Here is a 23,952-nt window from a genome sequence, read left to right as displayed (position 1 = left end):
AAAATAATAATAGTGTATTTCATATTTACCTTTTGTTGAATCATCTTCTATTGGCTGCTTGAACAAAGTGATATCCTTAAAAGTGCACAGGAACAAAACCACTTTTTCATGCTCATTTCTTATAGGAGCGATTTGCATGTAGAACCAAACTGGGGTTCCTGGAGCAGAAAAGAAAGGTGACATTGGACTGTGGTGTAGCACAGTCTTCCCCCAGCCTGTCCATAGGATACTTTATACATCATATAAAACACATAAAACAGTAGTAATACCTAGATGTGATCCTAAACTACATGTACCAGATATTTCATTTTACCTCCTCAATGCAAAACAACATATTCTCATTCTTAAACTTCAATGGGGGTAATGCTACTAATCTAACTAGTCCATAACAAGAGACAGAACTTGCCCTTGGTCTTCCCCACCATGTTTCTCTGCAGGGTAGCCAGTTAAGAAAAAAAAAACAGACTGAGGATAGCTTTGAATGCTCCTTCACACAATATGGGACACCTGAAACCAAAACTGACGGAGTACACTGCCAAATGCTTCAAATATCATAGAATTGTTAAAGTTGGAAAAAAACAATACGATCATGCAGTTCAACCTCAACCCGTGCCCACCACCATGCCCTCTAACCATGTCCCTCAATGCCACATCTCCACATTTTTTGTTTTTTTAACACCACCAGGGATGGTGACTCCACTGCCTCACTGAGCAGCCTGTGCCAGTACTTCACCACTCTTCCTGAGAAGAAATTTTTCCTTATATCCAAACTGAATGGTTAATATCCAACTTGATGCTACTCTGTTATTTAAGAGAACCCAAGCTAATTCAGACATCTAAATGTCCTAACTAGACAAATAAGCAGATTTGATTTTATTTTGTGTTTATGGTCACATCCTCCATTTTCTCGTTGTGGCAGGCTCCCCAGGTACATGCAGGTCTGCTCTGCAATGGGCAAAACCCTAAAAGACTTCAAACATTTGTTGAGAAATACCCTGTTCATCTGCAAGGACATGAGTGTCAGAGCTGCATGCCACCAGACAAAACTCCAAGCCTGCATGTTCCCAGCCTTACAATACCTCCACTCGCTGCCCAACAAATGCCTTCAGAGTCAGCTCACTATCTTTTGGATTTGAAGTGCTTTCATCCAGGTGATATAAAGGCTTTTTTTTCCTTAAGCTCTCTGAATGCCAGCCTGAGTGCTGGCACACTGAAACAAGCTGCTCACTCCCTGACACCCCAGGGCACTGCTGGCCCCTTCAAATCTCCTCTAATATACCATATCCATCTGGGAGCTGCGCCAGGAACCGAGTGATGGACACCCAGAGGTCACTAAAACCTATTCAGAACAGGACTACTGTAGGGATGGTCAAAATCCACAAGGGTTCATGGTAAAACTCAGCACTGCTCTATTGGGATTAAAGCAATATCTCAATGACAGCAAACTGGAGAGGTGAGGGAGACAGGAAACTGCTTTTGGTGGTAATTCCAGAGCCATTATGCTGATTACTTGACTCTTTCTATTCCCAGTTGCTAACTCAAGATAAAAGGCTCTTTTCATATATTCTAAGAAAGAGTGCTGCAGCTCTCTGGAGTGGTGCTGTGCTTTCATTTGTACCTGGCAACTCAACAGCACCCTTTGAAAAGCTCCAAAAGTAGGCAAAATAACCTGTACAACAGCACTGCTAAAAATCAAAGACAGCGGCAAGGTAGGTAGCGCTGTCAAAGCTGCAATCTGGGCAGGAGCTCAAAAGTAGGCAAGGAGGTTTCCTGCATATTACATATATACATGTACATGCCTACACGGGTGCTTAATAGCTAGGTGGGTAGAGCTGAGAGCTATACAAGAAGGAATGCATTAAAACAGAAGAAATCTGTAGCAAACTTGAAGATCTGCACCTGAAAACTGCTAACTGGGTTAAAACATTAAGGGTGCATGCAAAGGCAGCAGCCCTATGGACGATGCCTGAGAACAACAGCTCTCAAAGATCATCACTGTGTGAGAGGACAGGAGGATAAGAAAGGAATTTCTCAATTTCAAGATCTCCCTTTGCTGAAAACATAAAGGAATGAATAAGAAAGGAAGGGCTGTAGTACAAAATAAAAAATATATAGCACTTCTGGAGCTATAGTCTTACATAATCACAGAATCATTAAGGTTGGAAAAGACCGCTAAGATCATGTAGTCCAACCACACACCATCCCCACCATGCCCACTGACCATGTTCCTAAGTGCCACATCTCCACAGTTCTTGAACACCCCCAGGGACAGTGACTCCACCTGTCCATGGGCAGTCTGTGCCACTGCATCACCAGGTGGGAAAGTGCTCAGTGAGCACTGCAAGCTCCACACAGGAGAGAAACAGTCCAAGGTCTCTGCAGATGAGAAACATAAGCCTTTCTACACAGTAACTCTAAATTCTTCAGAAGTATACTCACACCAACAGATACTATTATTTATTCCCTGTCTGCTCCAATGTTCAGCCTGGAAGAGAAGCAAGTAGTTTCTTGAAGACCCTTCTTTCACAAAGCTTGGTATATGACAGATGGAAGCAAACCCAATGCAAGCCAGTTGCTGAACTGGAGCCAAAAGGTGAACCTATCTACTAGTGATAGCAAGAGGCTGAAGTTCTGGGCTTTGGGTGATGGAGAAGAAGCTGGCAACATATTATGGCTGGGAACTTCCTCAAGGCTGAAAAGAAGAATGAGTGTTTTTTCCATGAAGTCATTCTGTAATCCTGCATATCTTACAGAAAGTACAGGCTTAGAGATTTGGGCAAAGGTGAATACTTTATTAAGGCAGCTCAATAAATCCCTGAAACACCATCAAGATCAAGCAAGCAATGCACAACTCAGAGCAAAAAAATAACTGGGTAGTTAAAGAACAGTGACAAAGAGAAGACTTTCCAATTTTTAGATTTAAATGTAATGAAAAGGAACTTGGTTTAGAATTGGCCCATGCCAAGCAGGAGCTGCTATCCCAATTAAACAGAGAAGCCAGGGTTGGGGAAAGGCTGAAATCTTCCACAGTCACCTGGACACCAGGCATGGTGGTGCTGGGCACCATCACCTGCAAAGAACTTAACAGGGGTCTGTCCCACTAAATCTTCATAATGTGAGAGGGTGCTCAGGTGACTTGTACAGGAACTGGGCAGGTAGACAGAAAATCTAGGGAATATGTCCATAAGCCAAGAAACTGAAAGGAGGTCGCTTGGAGAGTTATCACGGGCACTTACAGGAGCAGCCAGACTTCAGAGCCACTTCTCTTTTTAATTAGTGTTTACTAAGATGCTTTAAAGCAAGCAGAATTGCAAGAATCTGAAGATGCTTCCTATCGTTTAAGTGTGCATACAGGAAGATTTAGTTTAAAAAGGAAAGGTAGAAATAAAGCACAGGAGTACGTTTTGAGAAGCTGAGGCATCCTGCATGCTCTCTTCAATGTTTTTAAGGGTTTATGTGAGTTTGCAGTGAAAAGGGCAACCAGGCATAGCCAGCTTTTTCCCCAGGGCTCACAGCTCAGAGGCAGCTCCACCTCTGGGAGCAACCACTCACAAAATCAGGGAATGGCTTCTCACTTCTGCACATTTGGGGATGTTCCCTGAGGGGAAACTTCATTGAGAACTTCCTCTCGTCATAACGCCCAGTCAGATTCCCTTCCAGAACACAATCTTCAAAATTAAACGTATTCTGGAAACGGATTCAGATCTGAGATACCAGGAAACACCTGCTAGCCCTGGCAATCTGAACACTTGTTCTGCTTTAAAAAATGAGCTCTTATCCTCAGCGGTCGTGATCAAAATACCCATTTCTTCCCCGTATCTTGCACACAAATTTATCTGTATGTCAAAATGACCATTTTAGCCTGTTATACAGTTATACACTTCTCTATATATTATAATATACATAAATACCCATTACATACCTTAAATATATTATAGCACGTTATCATAGAATCATTTTGAGTTGGAAGGGACCCTTAAAGGCCATCACCTTTGCCAGCACCTCACCACCCATATTGCAAATAACTTGTTCCTTATATCCAGACCTGTTGCAGTCTGTAGTTTGAAACCATTTCCCCTTGCCCCTTCACAACAGTGATAAATATAGTGTATCACAGATATATTATATCACAGTATAAACGTATATATAACAAGTATACATTATCGCTCCCAACACAGTACACAAATATATACGTACTGTTTTTCTTGTAGAGGAGAATTTCGAAGCAGTTTGACTCATAGTTGTCGAAAGTCTGTCTGACTTTTTCAATGGTCTTCTTGTCTGTCAGTTCACCATACATAAAACTGAAAAAGAAAAAAAGATTTCTCTCTTCTTGCTAGACAAGCAAAACAACAAGCAGCCACCTCAGACTGCATAGCCATTGGGGATGTTATTCACTGTCATTTACCATAGTTTAACTGTCATTTACTTTCATTTCAATAGTTAGTGTCGCAAGGCTGTTACAAAACCTACAACAGTAAGTAACCATTGCTGCCTTTTTTCTGTAAAGTAGATGTATTTGCTGTCATCTAACGTTTCATTAAGTGCTTTTCTGAGCATATCTTTAAGGGCATATTGTTAGAAAAAGAGCTGATAGCCCATAAAACCATTATTGCCACAGCCTGAGGCCATGAGATTATTGCTGTGAAATTGGAGATTACTGAGTAAAACCTTTAAAACATCCCAAATTTCATTCAGTCCTCAAAAAGGATGCTGAAGGAAGACTAGGACCTGCAACAGGTAATAGCTGTCAGCTGAACCAGTATTGATGGCTGCAGATCTAATCTTGCCAACATGCATCTGGGACAACAAGACGTTCAGAATCCTTTATCTAAACACCAGTTACAAATTGAGGTAGGAATTACCCAGTAAGAACTAATTACTGTAATTGCCTGAGAATTCACTCAGAAAGCAAGCATATGAGTTGTCTCACTGTAGCTATATCTGCATTACTAACCACACACAGTCGCATTTTTTCTTACAGTACACCACATTTCTTTATTATTTCACTGAAAACATGGAAAAACATTGAAATATTTTTGAAGACTCATCCCTCTCCACACAAAGATTAGAAAAACCTAATTTTAGCCCTGCTATTTCTTGGGCCTCGACCACCTCATCTTTGCTCTCTTTTCCAGGTCAGACTTTCAACTGGTGTAAGTAAACCCACCCCCAGTGACCTCACTTGTGAAAGCCTTTATGAGAAAACTGCCAGGCTTTTCTTGTCATCTCCCCTGGATTAAAAATAGGTGAAGACTGCTCTGTGCAAATTCCCAATTATAGAACTGAAGGAAAATGGAGCGCGGCATAAAAGCTTTCAGACACTTGGATGAATACAATTCTCACTGATCAGACTCCCCCCCTCCATCTTCTTTGTTCACAAACATTTTGAGCTCCAGCTGAAACCTACAACACACAGCCCTGTGAATACGAAAGGGAAAAAGAAAGGCTATCAGTGCCGCTGCGGTTTAAATCCAGCTTCCCTTTTATTGATAAACAGACCTTCGGAGGTTCAATTAACATTTATTTTACACCTACTGTTCTGAAAGAAACAATAAAACAGCACAGTGATTAGTGCCCTGGCAAACCTTAAAATACTCAATGAAGGCTGGACAGTGAATCTCTTCTCTACACAACTGGCCCAGGGAGGTGAAAGGGCTGCTCCCACAGTATAGTATTGTCAGCTTTGGGGCAGCAAAGCAATGGAGATGTCTGTGCGGTGACGGATGTCAGGACAGAACTCTGCTGGGGAGGAGGCTTCATTAAGGTACCACACATCACTAACTTACATAGTCCTCTTCAGGGAATGCAAAACACAGCTTGCTGCTCGCTTTCAAATGGCCTGCCTTTCCTTCCACAGCTCAGCCAATACTGTTTTATACATTTATACACGAGCTGGCAACAAGCAAAAGTTTGAATGCTTTTCTCTCTAAGTCTAACCCTTTTCAGTGCACTGATGAGGTAAAGCAGACTGCTCAAATCTGCAAGACAAAATAAGAGCTGGGTGTTGTTTTTTTTCTTGTCATCTCAAGGCTTAAAAGCATTTCTCTTAAGTCTCAAAGGAAAAAATAACGAAAATTTGTTAAAGCGTATGACTTTACACGGCTTTAGAATACAGAAAGTCAGCATTAATTAGTATTAAAATGTCAAACCATCCTCAATGTTACATGTGGTGGCCTACACCAGTTAGGTCTACCTGGTGGAAAGCTGGACATGAGCCAGCAGTGTGTACTTGCAACCAACAGTATCCTGGGCTGCATCAACAGAGGGGTGGCACTGGGGCAGGGAGATTGTCTGTTCTGCCCATATGAGGCCCCATTTAGAGTACTGCATCCAGGCTTGGGGCCCCCAGTACAAGAGGGACTTGGAGTTGTTGGAGCAGGTCCAGAGGAGGGCCATGAAGATGCTCAGAGGGCTGGAGCATCTCTGCTATGAAGAAAAGCTGCAGGGAGCTGGGCTTGTTTAGTCTGGGGCAGAGAAGGCTCCTAGAAGGGAAAATTTAGATTAGATGTTAGGAAGAAATTCTTTACTCAGGTGCCTGATCCGTGGAGGCATTCAAGGCCAGGTTGGATGGGGCCCTAGGCAGCCTTACATATTGAGTGGCAGCCCTGTCCACAGCAGGGGGGTGGGAATTAGATGATTGTTAAGGTCCCTTCCAACCTAAGCCATTCTATAAATTAAAAATTTAACCAACTTCATGTTTCAACATCAGCCTATTATTGTCATAAATCTGTAAAATTCAAATCTTGCATTATTTTCATATATAAAGAGGCATTTAAAAGGCTTGCAGAAGGAAATAACTATTTTTCAGAAGCCAATTTTTACTAGCAGGCACCAAAATAGCCTCCAAGCCAATCACTGTGCAGGTTATATAAGATCTGTGCTTATCATAGGTTTAATTTAATCTGTCCTATTTTGTATACATGGAGGGACTCCTACTTCTTCAGTCAATCACTCTGTCTTTTTCTGCCTCATATTTTTGTTATTTACTGCTTGTCAAGTTCCTTCAGTGCAAACTGTACAAGACATAAATATAAAAGCCAGCCTGCTACTGGGGAACTTAATATCTAGAAAACAGACTTATCAAAGAGAAACAAAGCTTACTGAAATACTCAGAGAAAGGAACAATCTTAGATCATTTCCCCATCTCTGCAACAGGCCATTTGCCATTTCAGATGCCTTTCCTTCTGCCTCCCTCTGAAAGCATCTCTCCATGCAAAAAAAAGCCACATCTGAAGCTTTGCATTGTGCTCCCATGTCCTTTGTTAGAATCCAGAGGAGCCTCACTGGAGGAGCTCCTTGTATGCAGTGCATGCATGCATGTTTGAGGCTGTTTGAGAGGAATTTGCCAGATAAGAGGGCAGATGAAACATGGAAGGCATATGAACCCACATCCAGCTAACAGCTCTGTTTATCCAGAAGTGTTGGATGAAAAGACATCAATTAAAAGCAACCAAGGTCTACTCAAGAGGAATAGCAAATACTGTTCTATGTATCAATAGCCCCACAACTCCGTGAGTTCAGGAGCAGGCCTCATTCCCAAGGAGAAGTAGCGCAGGTCCCTGGGTCTCACTGGTGAGCTCAGAAACGTTTTTGTGCACAGCTTTGACATTGCAGAGGGTCTTCTCACAGAGGTACATCAGTTAACAGAGGCACATCAGTTAACAGGCAACATCCCAGTATCAAATTTAACTTGTCTCAAGTCTGGCATACTGTACCCACCGTGCAAAACCCCTTTTCTTTGAGCAAGGTGGGAATTTTGCCATTAGCTCCAAGGAAGCCAGGACTCTCAGACATTTTATCTCACTTGCAGTGGCAGTAAATCAAAACAAGGGAGGACAGAGATGTTGAGAGGAGCCGTGCAAGTGTTTCAGTGGAAATGCAACCTGTAAACAACTGCAGCAAGCAGATCCAATTTACTCCCACTGTACAGCTGGAAGGCAACACACAAACGGGTCTCAGAGCAAGTTTCCTCATTAAAAACAAAAGCAGCATCCAGCTATTCCCATGCTGATGTGAGGCTCAAGGTGCAAGGAAGGGTAAGGAGAACAAAGCCTGGGGCAAAAGCCAAGTGCAAAATGGCAGTGCAGATCTACTAACCTGCCACCCAAGGGTGCCTGCTCTTCTGAAGGTTTGCCAGGAAGACTGAACTTAACTGACAAGAAACAATTTTAAATACTGATATTATTTGTGGCATTTAATGGGGTTTTAATAGCCTAGAGCTGTTTATTCTTTCAATGTACCCATCACAGTATAAATTGTCATGTCCATGGGCAACTGGGCATGAAACAAGTGGTTCTCCTACACGCTGGTTAATCTAGCAGCACACCTCCAGACAAGGACTTTGGCACAGTTAATTGAATGTCAGAGGTGTTGCAATTGCAGATGCCCTCCCGTTTCCTTCTGAACTGGCAGCTCCTTTTCATTTGGCACCACAACACTTCACAAGCACACAAGTTTTTCCAGCTAAAATTCTCGTGCATTTTAGCATTCACTTCTATCATATATTCTGTTCCAGCTACTTTTGCCATTTTTTGGTGTACTGTGCCCCCAGAAAGAACACACACACTGACCCCATCGTGCAACATTCAAGAAGCGTGATATGCACCTTGCTTTTCATACAGTGCTCATGAAACTAAGAGACTGACTGGCACCTCTACTGAGGTATTTCAGCATGATTTTCCTGCCAATGCACATATTGTTGCTAATTAAAAAGATGGGAGAAGAGCAAGAATCAGAGGACTTACCAGCTGGCTGTGGGACTACCTGGCTGCCTGAGCTGGATCATAAACTATTCACAAATGCAAGGCCACACATCCATTCCAGTATCAATCAAGACCAAACATCACAACAAACGAGCAGCCCCAGTGTATAGTATGGCATGTGACAGATATAAATAGGATAGAGTGATTACTGCTGGACTACTCAGGAGAAAGGGATGGGTGAAAACTGATGTGAAGGTGCTATACTTTATAGGTAAGGGCAAGTAATTGAACAACTGTTTTATTTTTCCTGTATCACCCTCATGATAAGTAGATAACAATTTGTATCAAGGTCTAGATTGACACTGATTTCATCTGTGTATTTTTCTTTTGTTAGATTTTTGGCATTAACAAGCTCTAGAAACAGATCCTTTCAAATCCTGTAATAAAAGTGTGGCATCTCAACGCTCTTTATCCCAAAACATTTGCCTTAGAACAGGAAAGCAAACATTCTGTATAAATTATTTCTTATGCATAATGCAACAATCTCAGTCCAACGTAGCAAATCAGGACTGAGAATCTGACTTGGAAAATAACATAAATAATAGGTCCGGATACCTAAAACCTACAATGGCATTCTACTAAGTAAAGCTAAGAAGGCACTACTGGCCTCAAGACCATTTTCCATTTCAGACAGCCACACAGCTCTTCATTAGAGGGCAGACCCAAAGAAATTTTCTGCAAGGGTGTGTGCTGCTGGTCAGACCATGCTGAACGCCTCTCCAGCTCAGCTTTCCTCTGCAATGACTGGGATGTCTACTACGGAGCAAGAAATATCACACTGTAAGTATAATTCCACCAGCTAAGGCTCATACACAAAAGAGGTGCTGGCCATGCTTTCAGTGTAGAGAAGTCCCTCCAAAATCCAGAGATGGATATGTAGAATTAACATAAAAGAAAAAAATATATATCTTTGCTACCAGATCCATTTTCCACAATCATTTCTTCTCGCATTTGAATCCATTTAATTCACCTGAATACGGCCAAAACAGAGTGCTTACCAAATAGAGTCCATCACATTCATAAAGGGCACTCTGATGAATTAAAACTTTTGGTCCCCTCAGAGGCACAGGAGAATTATTAACAGTGAGGTATTGCTAAAGCTATTCCCAACATTTTCCTAAAATCCCATTTTGTGTGTGTAATGACTTAAACATGCACAGACTAGAGCACTGGCTCACAGAGAAACAGACCCAGCTTAAGAGAGCAAAGCAAGTGTAAGCATATTTGGGATAGCTGCGATAACGCTGTTCCCTACAGCCTCATCACGTAACCGACTCGGTTGCTGCCACGTGAATGAGTATTTCATGTCAGCAGCACGTGCCCATCTCTCCTCCACTGCCCATCAGAGGACACCTGGCTGCAAAGAGCAACCTGGGACCCCCAAGGCTTTTCCTCTTCCCTGCAGACAAAAGCAACGACCACACATCAGCATTTCACACCTGCAAATACGCAGCCCGCTATTCCCAGGGCCCTAGAGCTGGTCATTGCCTGAACCATCAAGGGAAAACCTACACAAACTGGTATCTCAGTCATTCCTTTCTGCCTCCACCACTCCTGGTTACTTTCCTCGCCCACCCACACACACATTAGAGATTTAGTCTTTCCCCACAGCATTTCCTTTTAAAGGATGCAGCAGAGCAGGCGCAGATGCACATCCAACCATAAATTACAGCTGTCCACTCCTGAAAGACCACCAACAAAGGGGAAAAAAAAAGCCATAAAGCTGCAATGCTCAGAGTAAATACATCATCAGCCTAATCGCCATCTTGGGAATAAAGATGCCATTTGCACATCACTGTGCCCTCTCAGTGTGTGTATAATAACAGGAAGCAATATGAGCAACAGAGTAGCACACTGCAGGCCTTCCAGAGTGAGAATTTACAAAAATCTACTAGAATAGCCATTGAAATGTATCACTTCAATATCTCACTTTCTTTACCAGATCATTAGAATGCATTCATACTGATATTAATGAGGACAGATTTCAAATGAGTGAAGAATGACGTCTAAACCCTCAAAATATTTACCCCAGCTTCACGAACACCTCTGGTTGATCCTCATTTACTGCTAAAATTTGCCAAATGTTTTTCCCACTGAACAGTATTTACTGCTGCAATGCTCACTGCATTTAAGCAATTGCCAGAGGATGACAGAAATTTCAAAACCAAGCAGATTTGTCTTGATTTCAATAGTGGCTCAAGTGAAGCATACTAAATTTGTAGATGCTCTAAATAATAATAATAATAAAAAAACATTGGAATTTAGCTTTCTTTTAATGTAGGATTAAGTCTTGCAGGACTCAAAGAACTGCCCCCACTTTCAGCAAGGGACCGAAGTATTTGAGTAGTTTGTTAATCCTGGTAAAACTGGTCATTATGTTACTGGGCACCAGTCAACAAGGTGCTCAACTGAATGCACACAGTTACATGCTTTACCATATCATAGAATCATAAACCATAGAACGGCCTGGGTTGGAAAGGACCACAAGGATCATCCAGTTTCAACCCCATTACTATGTGCAGGGTCGCCAACTACCAGTATATTCATTTCTGCAAAACAACTCTCCTATAAATCCTTTTCCAAAACCTACTTTTTCTCCCTGGATTGTAACTGTAGAAGTGCATCAAGTAGCAGCGAACAACCTACCTGCAAGTGCTACTTTTCTGCATGACGTCGGCGCGATGATATCCAGAGAGTTTACAAAATCCGTCATTACTATAAACTACAGGCCAGTCCACAATCTGGGCGTTTCCCAACAAAAAACTGGATTCTAAAAGAAGAGAAGAAAAAGAAAGGGCTGCTGTCAGTGGCAAAGCACATATATATCCTCCGTGTTATACAGCAGACGCTGAGTTATTCAGGGTAAAAACCTCCATCGGGAAGTTTCAGAGAGGACTGAAATCAAAGTGGGCATCAGAAGCCAAACTGTGATGAAAGAGGACAGCTTTTAGTAGAACAAATAGCTTCAGTAATATCATTTTCATTTTATATGTATATATATCATGAAATTAACCTTGAATTAATTTGAAACGATGTTATTGAACCATACGTGCTCCAAGACCAATGATGATACTATTGCCTAAGACAAGTAAACTCCTCCTTTGATAAGCATTGAAATAAGACAAAACACATCAAATTCCAGTTACAGTCTACACCATAACGCAAAAAAAGTAGGCTTGGTTCCTCCTAGCAGCACGTACCAATTGCTGTCAATACACAAATATGAGCAAGGAGTATTTTTAGGAGGCTGAACTCAGGTTTAAATACTGCTTCAATCATCTGTTTTTTCAGACATTGCCTACAGTTTTATACGCACGGACTGGCACCAACACATTACGAGTTAGTCCTAAAATAGTTGTATTCACTAGTTTGGAGGTATTCTTCCATCTCTGCTTTTAGAAAAGCATTTCTAAGGAAGGAAATACTCATCTTGTTTAAACACATTGTGGGATTTTATCTTCATCAACACTGTAACGTTGTTTCAAAAATAATATTCTCACTTAGTATATCACTTAGTAGAGATTCTCAAGCTGCAGTCTGTGATGATATACAAAGCTTTGCTTATTTTCAATTGTAATTTCCAGTTGCGTTGTGACGGTTGCTGTGGAACTAAGTGTTAACACCAGCCCATTTGTTTATGCTAAAATGCATTACAACGTCCCTGTTAAAATCCCTGCTGTATAGAAACGATAGGAGAGGTTCCTTTCAACAGTTTTCCAGGAAAAAAAAAAAAATTAAAGAGAATTCTTACAAATTCTTCTTTTAATAGCCAAAGAATGGTTATGCAAATTACTTTTACAGACATACACTCAGGTGCACACATTATTTTCACATAAATATGATACCGGGTTTCTGCGAGCTATACGCTCCCTTCCCAGCATCTGTGACATAACTGCAGCATATGTTATTCAAGCATTATTCTTTTGAACAAGGAGAGCATATTAAAAAAAAAAAACACAACTGTCATTTCTTTTTTTTTTTTTCCTTTCTAAACCTATATTTGGAAAATAATAATCTAAAAATCAGAAGACTTCCTACACAAAAGTCAACTGAAAAATATTTTAAAGCCAACCAACATGAGAAATAGAAGTTTAGATTGTGAAATCTAACACTCCTAAGCTCACAGGCTTAAAGAATTCATTTAAATCCATCACAAATAGTCTTGAACCTGAATGCCAACTTTAAAAATCTTTAAATTTTTCAGCCTAAGGGAAGATGCAGTTTCTACAACCAGCAGTAGACATTGAGTACACATCATCTGCTAGCAACAACCAGTATTAGTCCTCTAGCCAAAGCAAGGTTTGATTTGCAAAGAGGTTTCTTTATTGGGTTATCCTTCACCAAGTTTTTGCTCTCGTATCCAGATACAATGAGCACAACCTGGGCAATTACAGGAAGCAGATATTCACACTCTTTCAAGGACGTGTGCACATCTGGATGCTCCCCATAGAAGCACAGTCCATAGGCCAATAACCCTGTCTTGAAATCTTTGCCTTCTATAGCAAACAGCACTTATTCATCCATGCTCAGCATGTGAATACACACGTGTCCTGCTCCAATCAAATAAAACTCGAGTCAACGTTTGCATCTTGTTAAAGACCAACAAACCTAAGGCAGGCACAAAGCTATATGAATCCATGTTTCATGAATACCTCTGTTCAGTGACACAGCTTGATGAAATTAAAGGAAGAGCAGGTCAATGTCTGACCCTGGGGTTTTATTGTGTACCCAAGTCTCAGCATTTTCAAGACTCCATGCATACCCTACATTTTACTGGTAGTCATGTCACTTTCCCCAGCACACATACTCATTCTTCCCTATTTCTGTAATTTCTCCAGATCAAAACTCTAGACAGATTTAATTTTACATCAGTCAGTCTCTGCTCAGAAACCTCAGCAGTGACTTCTTGCAGAGTTTCTAATATGACTCTGTTTTAGAGCATAATTTTGGTGCACGGTGAAGAACATTACTTAGCAGTTTGTGAGTTCTGGGTAGTTTGAGGAGAGGATGCTTTGCACCACATCATTATCACTAACCACCTGTGAAAGACCATTTCTGCAGTCGCTTCCTCTAGAGTTGGGTCCTAATAGCCAGCCTTGGACTAAAACCATCTTCATGTTCAACTTCCATACTTCTGTCACTCACTTATATGGTCTCCTTACTAAAAAAGGTCCATTGCAGTTGCACGTCCATTAATTTGACTACAGCAAATTCCAGTCTGCTGGATCTCCATCTGGCCGCTTGAACTGGTTTAAGAGGCAAGGACTAGGAAAATTTCATTTCTTCTCCAGGTCCAGTTGGCACGGAGCAGCACCAAGGATAAGCCCAAGAACCCTTTCAAGCACAACCCCGTGTGTCTTCCTCAAGGCCCCATTTGCCAGCAGCTCCAATACAAGGAGCCCTGCCCTGCTGGGGTGATGCCACAGCTGAGTCCCATAGAGGTATGCAAGGTAAGGCCCAGGCTCAGAGACTAGCACTGGGATGTTCTGTTGAGTTCAAGATGAAAGAGCTATATTTTGAAAATTAGATGTTTTTTAAGATGAAATCGGAGGTATTCACAAAGATAAATCTGTCTTTGCCCTCCACATCAAGCAGCACCTAGTCTCACAAGCACTTTATGGTAGAGGCTGGGAAGAAGTTTTCTCTGGGTACTGGCACTGTTTTCTCTGGCACTGCTGAAGGCAGGCAGTAATTCTGGCAGAACAGTGGTCTGATTCCACATGCAAAACTGTGCACCTGTAAGCCGAATTATCACACGGTGATATATTGCACTCTGAAGAGATTAACACGCAGCTAACTCCAAAACTTCCAGAATAACGATTAGCCTAACGATTAACATTCATTCTTGCTTGGATTTCTCCGATGTGCTGAAAATACATTTCCACTCTCCATTTCCTTTGAGACAGAAGTCAATTTTTGTTATTTATAAGCTTGTCTTGATGTCATTCCCTTCAACTATCGTTTCCTCCACCCCACCCCCCCCCCCCCTTCTGAAATATTGCAGCACAAATCTGTAGGTCCTAGGTTTGTCCAACCAGACGAGTCTGTGGACACCAGTGCCTGCCTGTAAGAGCAGGGAAGCAGGGCTCAGGCAGCAGACATGCCCTTCTTGGAGCTGCTAGGCTCCTCTTAGGAAGTCAGCAGGCTCTTTATTAGCCCACATAACTCTCCCACTTACAAAGTTAATACAGATGGCAAGGAATTAGGATATTAAGTGCACACAGCAGAATTTCAGATTTGGAAAACACAGCTGAGGTAAACAACTGTTAAAGGCACTGCATTTGCTGTTCCTGTACTTCTGCTTTGCAAAAAGGCTCTGTTGTATAAAGGAACTCATGCTGTACAGCAGCAAGCCTTTAATCTTACCCTATCTTGCAGCAGCTGATACTCAACCCAGCACTGAGGCTCATTTTGTTCTTTTCTTTATTAAAAAAAAAAAATGACCATAGTATGCAAGCCATTTTTTTAACCACCAAAACGCCCAAAGCAGTGTAAAATTCCTGTTACGTAATCAAAGGAGAGCAAGTACAGCTAAATCATTGCAGGAGATATGTTTAGCCAAGTGAGAAACGCTGCCTCTAATCATCTTTCCTCAAGAATGCTTGGGAATCACTTGTGAACAAAACTGCTTCAATCACCACGTCAGAATTCCATCCCTTCCCAAGGAAAGATGCAACTAAGTCACCATTAAAAAAGTCACCATTGAAAAGATGCTGAAAAGAAAAGAAGCAGTAGCAGAACAAAAATAATGATATTAATAAAAAGAAGCAGTGCTTCCATCACGGAATAAATGCCTAACTTGAACAATTTCACACTGAGCCATCGTTCTGAATTCCTGCCCTTCTTGCATGGAGCAAATGCAGCATGGAGCAGATGGGCGCTGTGCAACGCCTGGAATTTGCCTTTTTTGCTCATGTTGTCTTTTAAAAAGCACCAAGCCACTTAAAGTGCTGCTGACCGGCTCTGCTTACAACCACGTAGGGTCCTATTGGTGCAATCTGGTTTAGATCAGCTTGGAAAACTGGTGGGGATCCTGGTAGCTGTGCTGGGGAGGGGACTCCTATAAAACACCGCGGTTTTATTTTCTTTCAGCTCTTCTAAACAAGTCTTAGCCCTGATTGTATACATTTCTGTTGATGTTTGAATACAGTGAATCCAGCCCTATGCTCAACGCATCCCTGTAGAATTCAGCAGAAAATCCTGACGTCCAGGACACACCTGCATGCACCCAGCCCTCTGAAATCACAGCATCATAGAATTGCAGGGGTTGAAAAAATCTCTAGAGATCCCCCAACTCAACCCCCTCCTGAAGCAGTTCTTACAGCAGGTTACACAGGAAAGCATCCAAGTGGGTCTTGAATATCTGCAGAGAAGGGGACTGCACTGCCTCTCCGGGCAGCCTATCATCAGCCTGGGCTGGCACCAACACTCCTCCAACTTTGGGGTCAGCTGCAGACAAACTGCTTGAAGCAGCCAAGCAGAACCACACTGCTGTTTCCTAACAAAGCTGTTATTTCCCTGGTGTCTTTAGAGCACACAAAACATCAGTGTCATCCAATTTATCCAACACGTTAAGCGTTCCCCGAGAAATAATCTCCCGAAGGACAAACTCTTTACGTCACCTTTCTGTACTACCGTTGTTTTTATTTAATACATTATGAAAAGGTATGGAGAGCTAAACCCAGAGCGAGATGCCACCGCACTGACAAAGCTAATTCCTTCCCCAAATTGCTGTTCCTCTCCTAGAAGTAATCCAACGCTGGCTGAGGTATTAAATCCACATGTAAGTCACTTGGTTGGCAACGCAGCAGCTTTCAGCAATTCAGCAAGCAACTTAAGGATTAGAATCTGTCTGGAATTTACCTTCCGAAAAGTTTAAAAGCTAGTTTTAATCATTTATCACAGTCCTCCTCCTTTATTGCAGCACAACTTCGCTGACCTCAGAAAGAGCTTCAGATCAATAAGGACAAGAGAAGGTTGCAAAGAGTTGCCTAAGAAATGGCATTTCATTCAGTTCTCATCACAAGTTCCCTACCACATTCTCACTCATCCTGTGGTTAGGCTAATCCTCACCTGTGCTAGTTACCTTCTGAATGCCACTGCCAAATCTGTTCCCTATTATAATCACACTGAGCACAAGATAGATACTGTGAGGCTAAATTTAAGCTGGAGCATGCAGACGGCACACGAGCATCCTCAGGGAGCAACCAAAACCCACATCTCTAGCTAGATACAAATGAGCATGCTTGCTTCACATTCCCAGATGACAAAAATCACAGCAATGGCAGCTGCTCATCTTGCAAACACTCAGCCTACAGCCAGCCATGGCTGCAACTTCACAGCGCACAGCTGAAAGTCCAAAAACCACTTCTGACACAGAATTGTGCACCACTCCTTGTGCAGGTGTCCACATGTGGCTGATGCAGAGCACCTCAGCATCTCCTGGAGCACAGCATCCAGTTGTGGAGTCCTCAGTACAGGAGAGACATGGACCTGTTGGAGCACATCCAAAGGAGGAACACAAAAATGGTCCCAGGGATGGACCACCTCCTTACGAGGACAGGCTGAGAGCTCGGGCTGTGCAGCCTGGAGAAGAGAAGGCTCTGGGGAGAGCTGAGAGCAGCCTTTCAGTATCTGAAGGGGGGCTGTAAGAAAGAAGGGGCAGAGTCTACAGCAGTCTGTTGTGATAGGGGAAATGGTCTCAAACTAAAAGAGGGGGGATTTAGACTGGATATAAAGAAGTTTTTGACAATAAGGACGGGGATGCCCCATCCTTGCAGACACTCAAGTTTAGTCTGGAGGGGCTGAGCGCTGATGGAGCTGTAGGTGTCCCTGTTCACTGCAGGGAGTTTGACCAGATGGCCTTTAAGGGTCCCTTCCAACTCAAAACGATCCTATGATGATTCCACCACCTCAGCCCCAGCCCCGCTCTGGGTGCTGCTCCAGGCACTCCTGCACAGGGCTGCCCCCAGCACTGAGCGCAGTGCAGAACTGGGCCCCCCCATCCAGGTTAGGCAACGCTGAGCAACGCAGCCGGGCACTGAATGTGCTGATAAAACAAGGTTTTTACATTGACTTTTTTTTTTTTTTTCTGAAAAGCAGATTATCAGGAAGCTACGTCCAAAACCTTCTTCCTTTACTTAATTTTTTACCAAACCACAAAACCCTGTTTCCTTAGCTCACCAGGAGAATAACTCGAAACCCAGGCTAACCACCGACCAGCACCTCCGTTAAAGAGGCTAATTAAATGCCTTTCCACAGCTCACTTAACTTCCTGACATTATCCTCTGGCTGCATACTCCTTCCCACGGAGAGGTTTGCTCGAGAAATCAGCGATTGCCTTTTGCTCTCCTCTCCCGTTTCAGTACCGGCTGGGAGCGGCGCAGCGCTCGCACTGACCTCTGCTGGCAGCGCCCGGCAGCGCCCGGATCCCATAGGAGAACGCCGTCCCACCCCAGCCCGATCCCAGAGACGTGCAGGAAGAAGTATTGAAAAGGTAACGCTCCTATTTTACGAGGCTTCCACTCAGAGAGCCAGCTATTCCTTTTGCAAACCACATGGCATTATTCGAGTGCGTAAATTAATGCGATGATATACAGTCGTTGTGATTAAAAATAAGAAAACACAGAAAAATCAAGAGTTAAACCACTTAAAGCGACGCCAGTTTCAGCAGGCATCACATACGCCTTACATTTCAGGATGCGGAACAAGAAAGAATGGCCTCAAAAGTTGTGCCAGAGGAGGTTCGGGTTGGATATTAGGAAGAATTTCTTCTCAGAAGGAGCAGTGATGGCTGCCCAGGGACGTGGGGGAGTCACCATCCCTGGAGGTGTTTAAGGGAAGGGTAGATGGAGTACTTTGGGACACGGCTTGGTGGGCAGTACTGGTGATAGGTAGATGGCTGCACTAGGTGACCTTAGAGGTCTTTTCCAGCCGTAATGATTCTATGAAAACAGGGCAATTGAAAACTACTCTGAAGTGTCAGCTAGTAATGCTGCTTCGTGTATAAACTCGCTTTGCATTGATTTCTGTATCAGCAGGCCATCTGCAGCCAAAGAAATTGCAAACACAGCCCTGTGCCAAAGAAAACCCCAACAATATAAACTTGTGGTCATCCCTTCAGCCACTTCCCCACAGCCAGTGGAACTGGAGGGTAGAAATTTCTGCCCCATGGTTTACAGCATCGTTACGGTTCTCAAGGCTGGGTTGGATGGAGCCCTGGGCAGCCTGATCCAGTGGTCAGCAACCCTGCCCACAGCAGGAAGCTGGAGCTCAGTGATCTTTAAGGTCCCTTCCAACCCAGGATACTCTATAATTTAGCTAAGCGCTGAGGGCCAGGGTTTTTATTGCAGGAGACCCCTAATAACAGACATCTGTAAACCTGACGTAATTTGCATTGAAGATCTTTCTCTCTGCACCAAATGAAATTCAACTTGGATCAGATGAAAATGCAGCTTGTATTTAATCTGGGAAAGAGCCTATGTGTATTGTGTCCAGTGGGAACAATGCTATGTCACCGTGTCTGTAAGAATTCAGGTATGCATACAAGGGTGGACAGTGATAGGATAAGGGGGAATAGTTTTAAACTGAGACAGGGGAGGTTCAGGTTGGATATTAGGAGGGAGTTTTTCACCCAGAGGGTGGTGACGCACTGGAACAGGTTGTCCAAGGAGGCTGTGGATGCCCCAACCCTGGAGGCATTCAAGGCCAGGCTGGATGTGGCTCTGGGCAGCCTGGTCTGGTGGTTGGCGACCCTGCACATAGCAGGGGGTTGAAACTGGATGATCATCGTGGTCCTTTTCAACCCAGGCTGTTCTATGATTCTATGATACACTGCACAGAGTAGTGGGAGAGACAGCAGACACTTACTTTACCATTAGTACCATGCTAATAAGAATGAGAAAGTATCTTAGCACTACGTGTGGGATACTCACTTGCCTCCTCTTCCTGGATCACAGAATCAATGGGTTGGGTTGGAAGGGACCTTGAAGCCCACCCAACCTCCTGCAGTGGGTTGGTTGGCTCCCACCAGATCAGGTTGCCTCATCCAACCTGCACTCCAAAACCTGTGATCAGGCTGATGCCTTACTCAAACTCACAGGCACCCAATAGGGCACAAAGCTCAGTCTGAGGGAGCTGATGTGCAGGAACATGTTTCTAGGCTGTGAGAGGCCAGAAACTGAATGCAACCTGCATTAACTTTTATGGTGAAATTCCTTACAGAGCCATGAGTTCAGCCCAAGAGTCAAAACACATTTGTGAAAGACATGAAATATTTCTTTTTCTAACAGTTACTGCAATAGAAACAATAAGGAATAATGGCGACTGTTATCATATTTGTCTTTCATTAGATTGTTCTCACTTTTATTGCATGTGACCACAAAGTCCCAGAGTTAACCTTTTTCCAAACTCAACCTCAGCTATAGAAAGAATTTATGCCATTAACACAGCATAGGCATAAGTAGAAGCTCAATGCTTTTGCTGCTACAAGATCTGTCTGTCTTCTCTGTCTGTCTTTGCCTTCCACACCTCTCTGCCCATGAGATCTGATGGATTTCTGGGATAAGCACACAAAGTCCAGCCCTGCTCCTTGGATTTACCCAAATCTGCACCCACGCTGCTGAGCCGAGGTCAGCACCAGCATGGACGGAGCAACCAACAAAAGCAGTAATAACAGGCACGGACTGCTGAGAACATCTTAAGAACCAACCCTGCCCTAAGGAAGGCCCTTATTAAAAGCCCCAAACACCAGTGGCAGGAGCAAGCAGTTCCTTTAATGTGATTTAAAGCGCTGCTCCCACAAAACACATTTTCTTTCAGCTTAGCAGAACACCTGGTGTTCTCCAGACCCAGGGCACAGCCAAAGCTGCTGCAAGATCCCATCAATCCTTGGGAGCCTCAGATAAGAGCTTTACTTTGTGCATTTTTACTGTGCTAAAAAAAAAAAGGAACTAAAACACACTTGCACAGAGCGCACTGATTACCCTGAAGACAGCTCTGTGTGCTCTGGGGGTCTGAGTCCCTCCGTGCAGCCATGCTCACCCCATCTCCTCCTGCAGGGCTCTCAGATGCTGAGCCCATCACCGACACACAGGGAGTGCTTCTCTCCCAGTTTTAACCTCATTTGCAGCCAAATGCTGTAGGTTCACAACATTCCTAAAAAGCAAATCCCCCAAGTAACGCTGAAAATCAAATCCATGGCTGCTTTTAGCACCAGGCTGCCCACCACACTCGGTTCCTGCTGGGTCCACTCTGACATTCCATGCTTTAAAAACCGCTGCAGTTTTGTCTATAAACGCTTTCTTGTTTGGATCCATCTCTGCCAATTCCAACTAATTTGTCTGCACCTGTGTTTCATTTTGAAATCCACCGGTTCCATTTCAGCCCTGATGAAGAGTCTGCCTGCCAAAATACCTCATATTTCCAGCTGTATCCGTTGGCCTAAAAGAAGATATTATCTCTATCTACAAGCCTTCCCCTGGATGCTGAGAAAAGATTTACGGTCAAGTGTGATGGGATTGTGTAAGTGAGAGCAATCTCAAAACAGAGTGTTCTTTACCCAGGAACGATGATGGAAAGGCTCTGAGGATGCTCAAGATGTGTTTCAAAAAGCTACCATCAGTCTTTCCTTTCTCCTCTTCCTCAACTTGACATTGAAAAACCCCTTCAGAGCTGGTGAATCCAAGCATGAAAAGGAAAGCCTGGACATGGTCAGCAGCCCAAATCCGTGCCTTCAACTGAGTGTCGGCAGGAGATACTTGAACCAGATTTGCTCTACTGGACACCATTAAGTTCGGATTAAGCAGAGCTGAATCCAATGAAAATTACTATTTCTATAAAGGCCAAATAAGGCTGTGACCTGGATGACAAAAATAAGAACTAAATCATGTTTCGGTGCACAACACTGATCGCTAACATGAGTTAAAAAACAGATTCCCAATCCACTTCTTGCTCTGATGTCCAACAGTCCAGATTTGCCTCTGTAACATCACACTTCAGCAGAGAAAAAGCAGAAAGGAGACCAGACCAGCATGATTTATGCTCCCAAATTAGGTCAGTCTAAAATCTGGGGTGAGGAATAGGTGTTTTTTTAAAGGGTAACGTTCCAAAGCTGTCTAAGTTTTCCTGTTTTCTGACATCTCAGAGCCTTCCTGAGCCCTCAGCAGGGAGGACATGTGATTTAATTAGAGCACGACTCAGAGGCATGGTGCTTCCAAACCCTGTCCCCAGCTGTGCCCCCGACTTCCCACACACCTCTGGGACAACAACTGCGGTGTCTGAGCCACAGATCTAAGAACGCATCGGGAACGCCTGTGTGTGTCCTCTTCCATGAGGAGCTGTGGAGTGTAATTAAACTCCACTTGGCACTTTCAAATTATCAGAGGGAAAGTGCTACGTAAAACCCTATTAATTAAGCTTGCATTTAGTATTCTGGTAAATAATGCACTATTGCAGGAAATTAGCCTCCAGTGATGTGCAGCTAGAGAGCTTGACAGTCAGCTGCTGACCACAGAGCTGATGCAGGCAGCAGGAGAGGGTGGAAACCTGCATGACAGCATTTTTGGGCAATGCCTTTAAACAAATTCTAAGTCTTCAATCCACTCCTTCTATGGAAATCAATGAATCGCTAATTCATTCTTTGCCATCAAAATCGACTCAATCCAGCACACCAGGCTACGTTAGTAGGAATGTGAGACAAATCCAGAGCTGAGGAATAGCAAGGTGGAAGGAAACACTTCCAAGCAGGACTTCACATCACATTAGTGACTCCAGTAATAATATATACGGGAACTTTTTCCAACGCCCCATTCTGCCCACCTCTCCCACTCCCATCCATGGGTTGCCCTAAGCTTGGGCTCTCCAAGAAACCTTTCAGCAGTTGCAAAGCTGAAGTCTTTTAGCAAACAACATTTATGCAAGCACTTGTGTTTCAGCAGTGCCAGTGCACAAAAAAACAGGTTAGAAAAGGGATGGAAGCAGCACAAGGCTTGGGCAAAGCAGCACCTACACCAACACACAAACACTGAGATTAGAAAAGACCTCTAAGATCAACCGACCCAACCGTCAACCCAACTCTGTGAGATGGCCCACAGCCACCACGTAACTACCGGAGCTGTGCACAGCGCTCTTTGCCGCTGCTTTGCAATTTGCTCAAAGGGTGAAGTGAACTCCGGCAGCAGGGAATCGTTCCTGCAGCTCTACGTCGGAGCTGTGGGCATCCGCCGGGCAGAGGAGCAGCTGCCGGCAGTTCCCCACCGATTTGTACGGGATGATCATCCCCGAACTGCAGTCGCTCTCTCATCTCAGTACCTTTGCCACGCACTTTAAAGTGTCACAAAGACTTTGAAAACGGTCGCAAGGCCAATTCTTAGAGAACTAAAGAGGAAAGAGGAGGAAAAACCGACCCGAAGGAGTGGAGGGAACGTCAAAAACGCGAATGACGACTGCTTATATTCAGAAAGGGTTTAACAAACCCGCTCCGAACCCGCCGCATGGAGATGTTGGAGGTGAGGGGGGACGGGGCAGGAGCGCGGGCGGAGCCGTTCCTTGAAGGCGCCGCTCTGGCACGGACCCACGGGGACGGACCGACGGACGGATGGAGGGATGAATGGACGGACGGACGGAGGGGATTTCTCACCGCTGGAGCGCCGGACGATGTTCTCCAGGAAGGTGTTCTGCGGTGCCACCAGCCCTCTCTTGCCCCCCGGCATCCTGCAGCGCCGGGCTCGGGGGCCGGGGGTGCGCGGCGGCAGCGGCGGCGGCGGCGACGACGGGGGGGGGCCGGAGGCGGCTGGTGCGCCCGGTGCCCGTGAGTCGCGCAGGGGCGGCCGCGGCCGCTCATGGTAGTGGCGCCCCCGCGGCGGCTGCAGCGCGGACTGGGACCCGCCGCGCACGGCGCCGCCGAGCGCCGCCGCCCGCGCCCCCCTGCGCCTGCGCGCCCGCCCAGCCGGGCCGCTCCGGGACGGGCAGCGGGGGCGGAGCGGCGCGGGGCTCCTACCGACGGGGGTGCTGCCCGCGGAGGGCGAGATGGGGTCTGCGAGGTACCGTTGGGAAGTTGTGACCTGCCCGAAAGCGAGAGAAAGAACGTCAAACCCCTGGGTTTTCATCTGAAAATTGCTTTTTTTCGACGGCGTTCCTGTGTTCCCAGCGGGGGCGAACGGACCACAAAATGCTCTATCACAAGAGG

At 44.4% G+C, this 23,952-nt stretch overlaps 1 protein-coding gene across 1 annotated transcript in view; it reads right to left on the bottom strand.

Annotated features, from left to right (window-relative positions):
- KCNH5 (potassium voltage-gated channel subfamily H member 5) overlaps positions 1-23,706 on the bottom strand; it is a 155,049-nt gene extending 131,343 nt beyond the window's left edge. Inside the window, exons 1-4 of the mRNA XM_421414.7 lie at positions 23,404-23,706; positions 11,412-11,535; positions 4,198-4,304; positions 30-158 (exon numbers count right to left, since the gene is read on the bottom strand). Of these exons, the coding sequence (XP_421414.3) occupies positions 30-158; positions 4,198-4,304; positions 11,412-11,535; positions 23,404-23,476 (433 nt within the window). The 5' untranslated portion in view covers positions 23,477-23,706. The remainder of the gene's footprint in view (positions 1-29; positions 159-4,197; positions 4,305-11,411; positions 11,536-23,403) is intronic.
- Positions 23,707-23,952: the final 246 nt, after the last annotated feature.

Source organism: Gallus gallus, chromosome 5, assembly GCF_016699485.2.
Source record: "Gallus gallus isolate bGalGal1 chromosome 5, bGalGal1.mat.broiler.GRCg7b, whole genome shotgun sequence".
Classification (NCBI taxonomy): domain Eukaryota; kingdom Metazoa; phylum Chordata; class Aves; order Galliformes; family Phasianidae; genus Gallus; species Gallus gallus.
The sequence above is the reverse complement of the archived record's forward strand: the minus strand, read 5'-3'. Positions and strand labels throughout refer to the sequence as shown.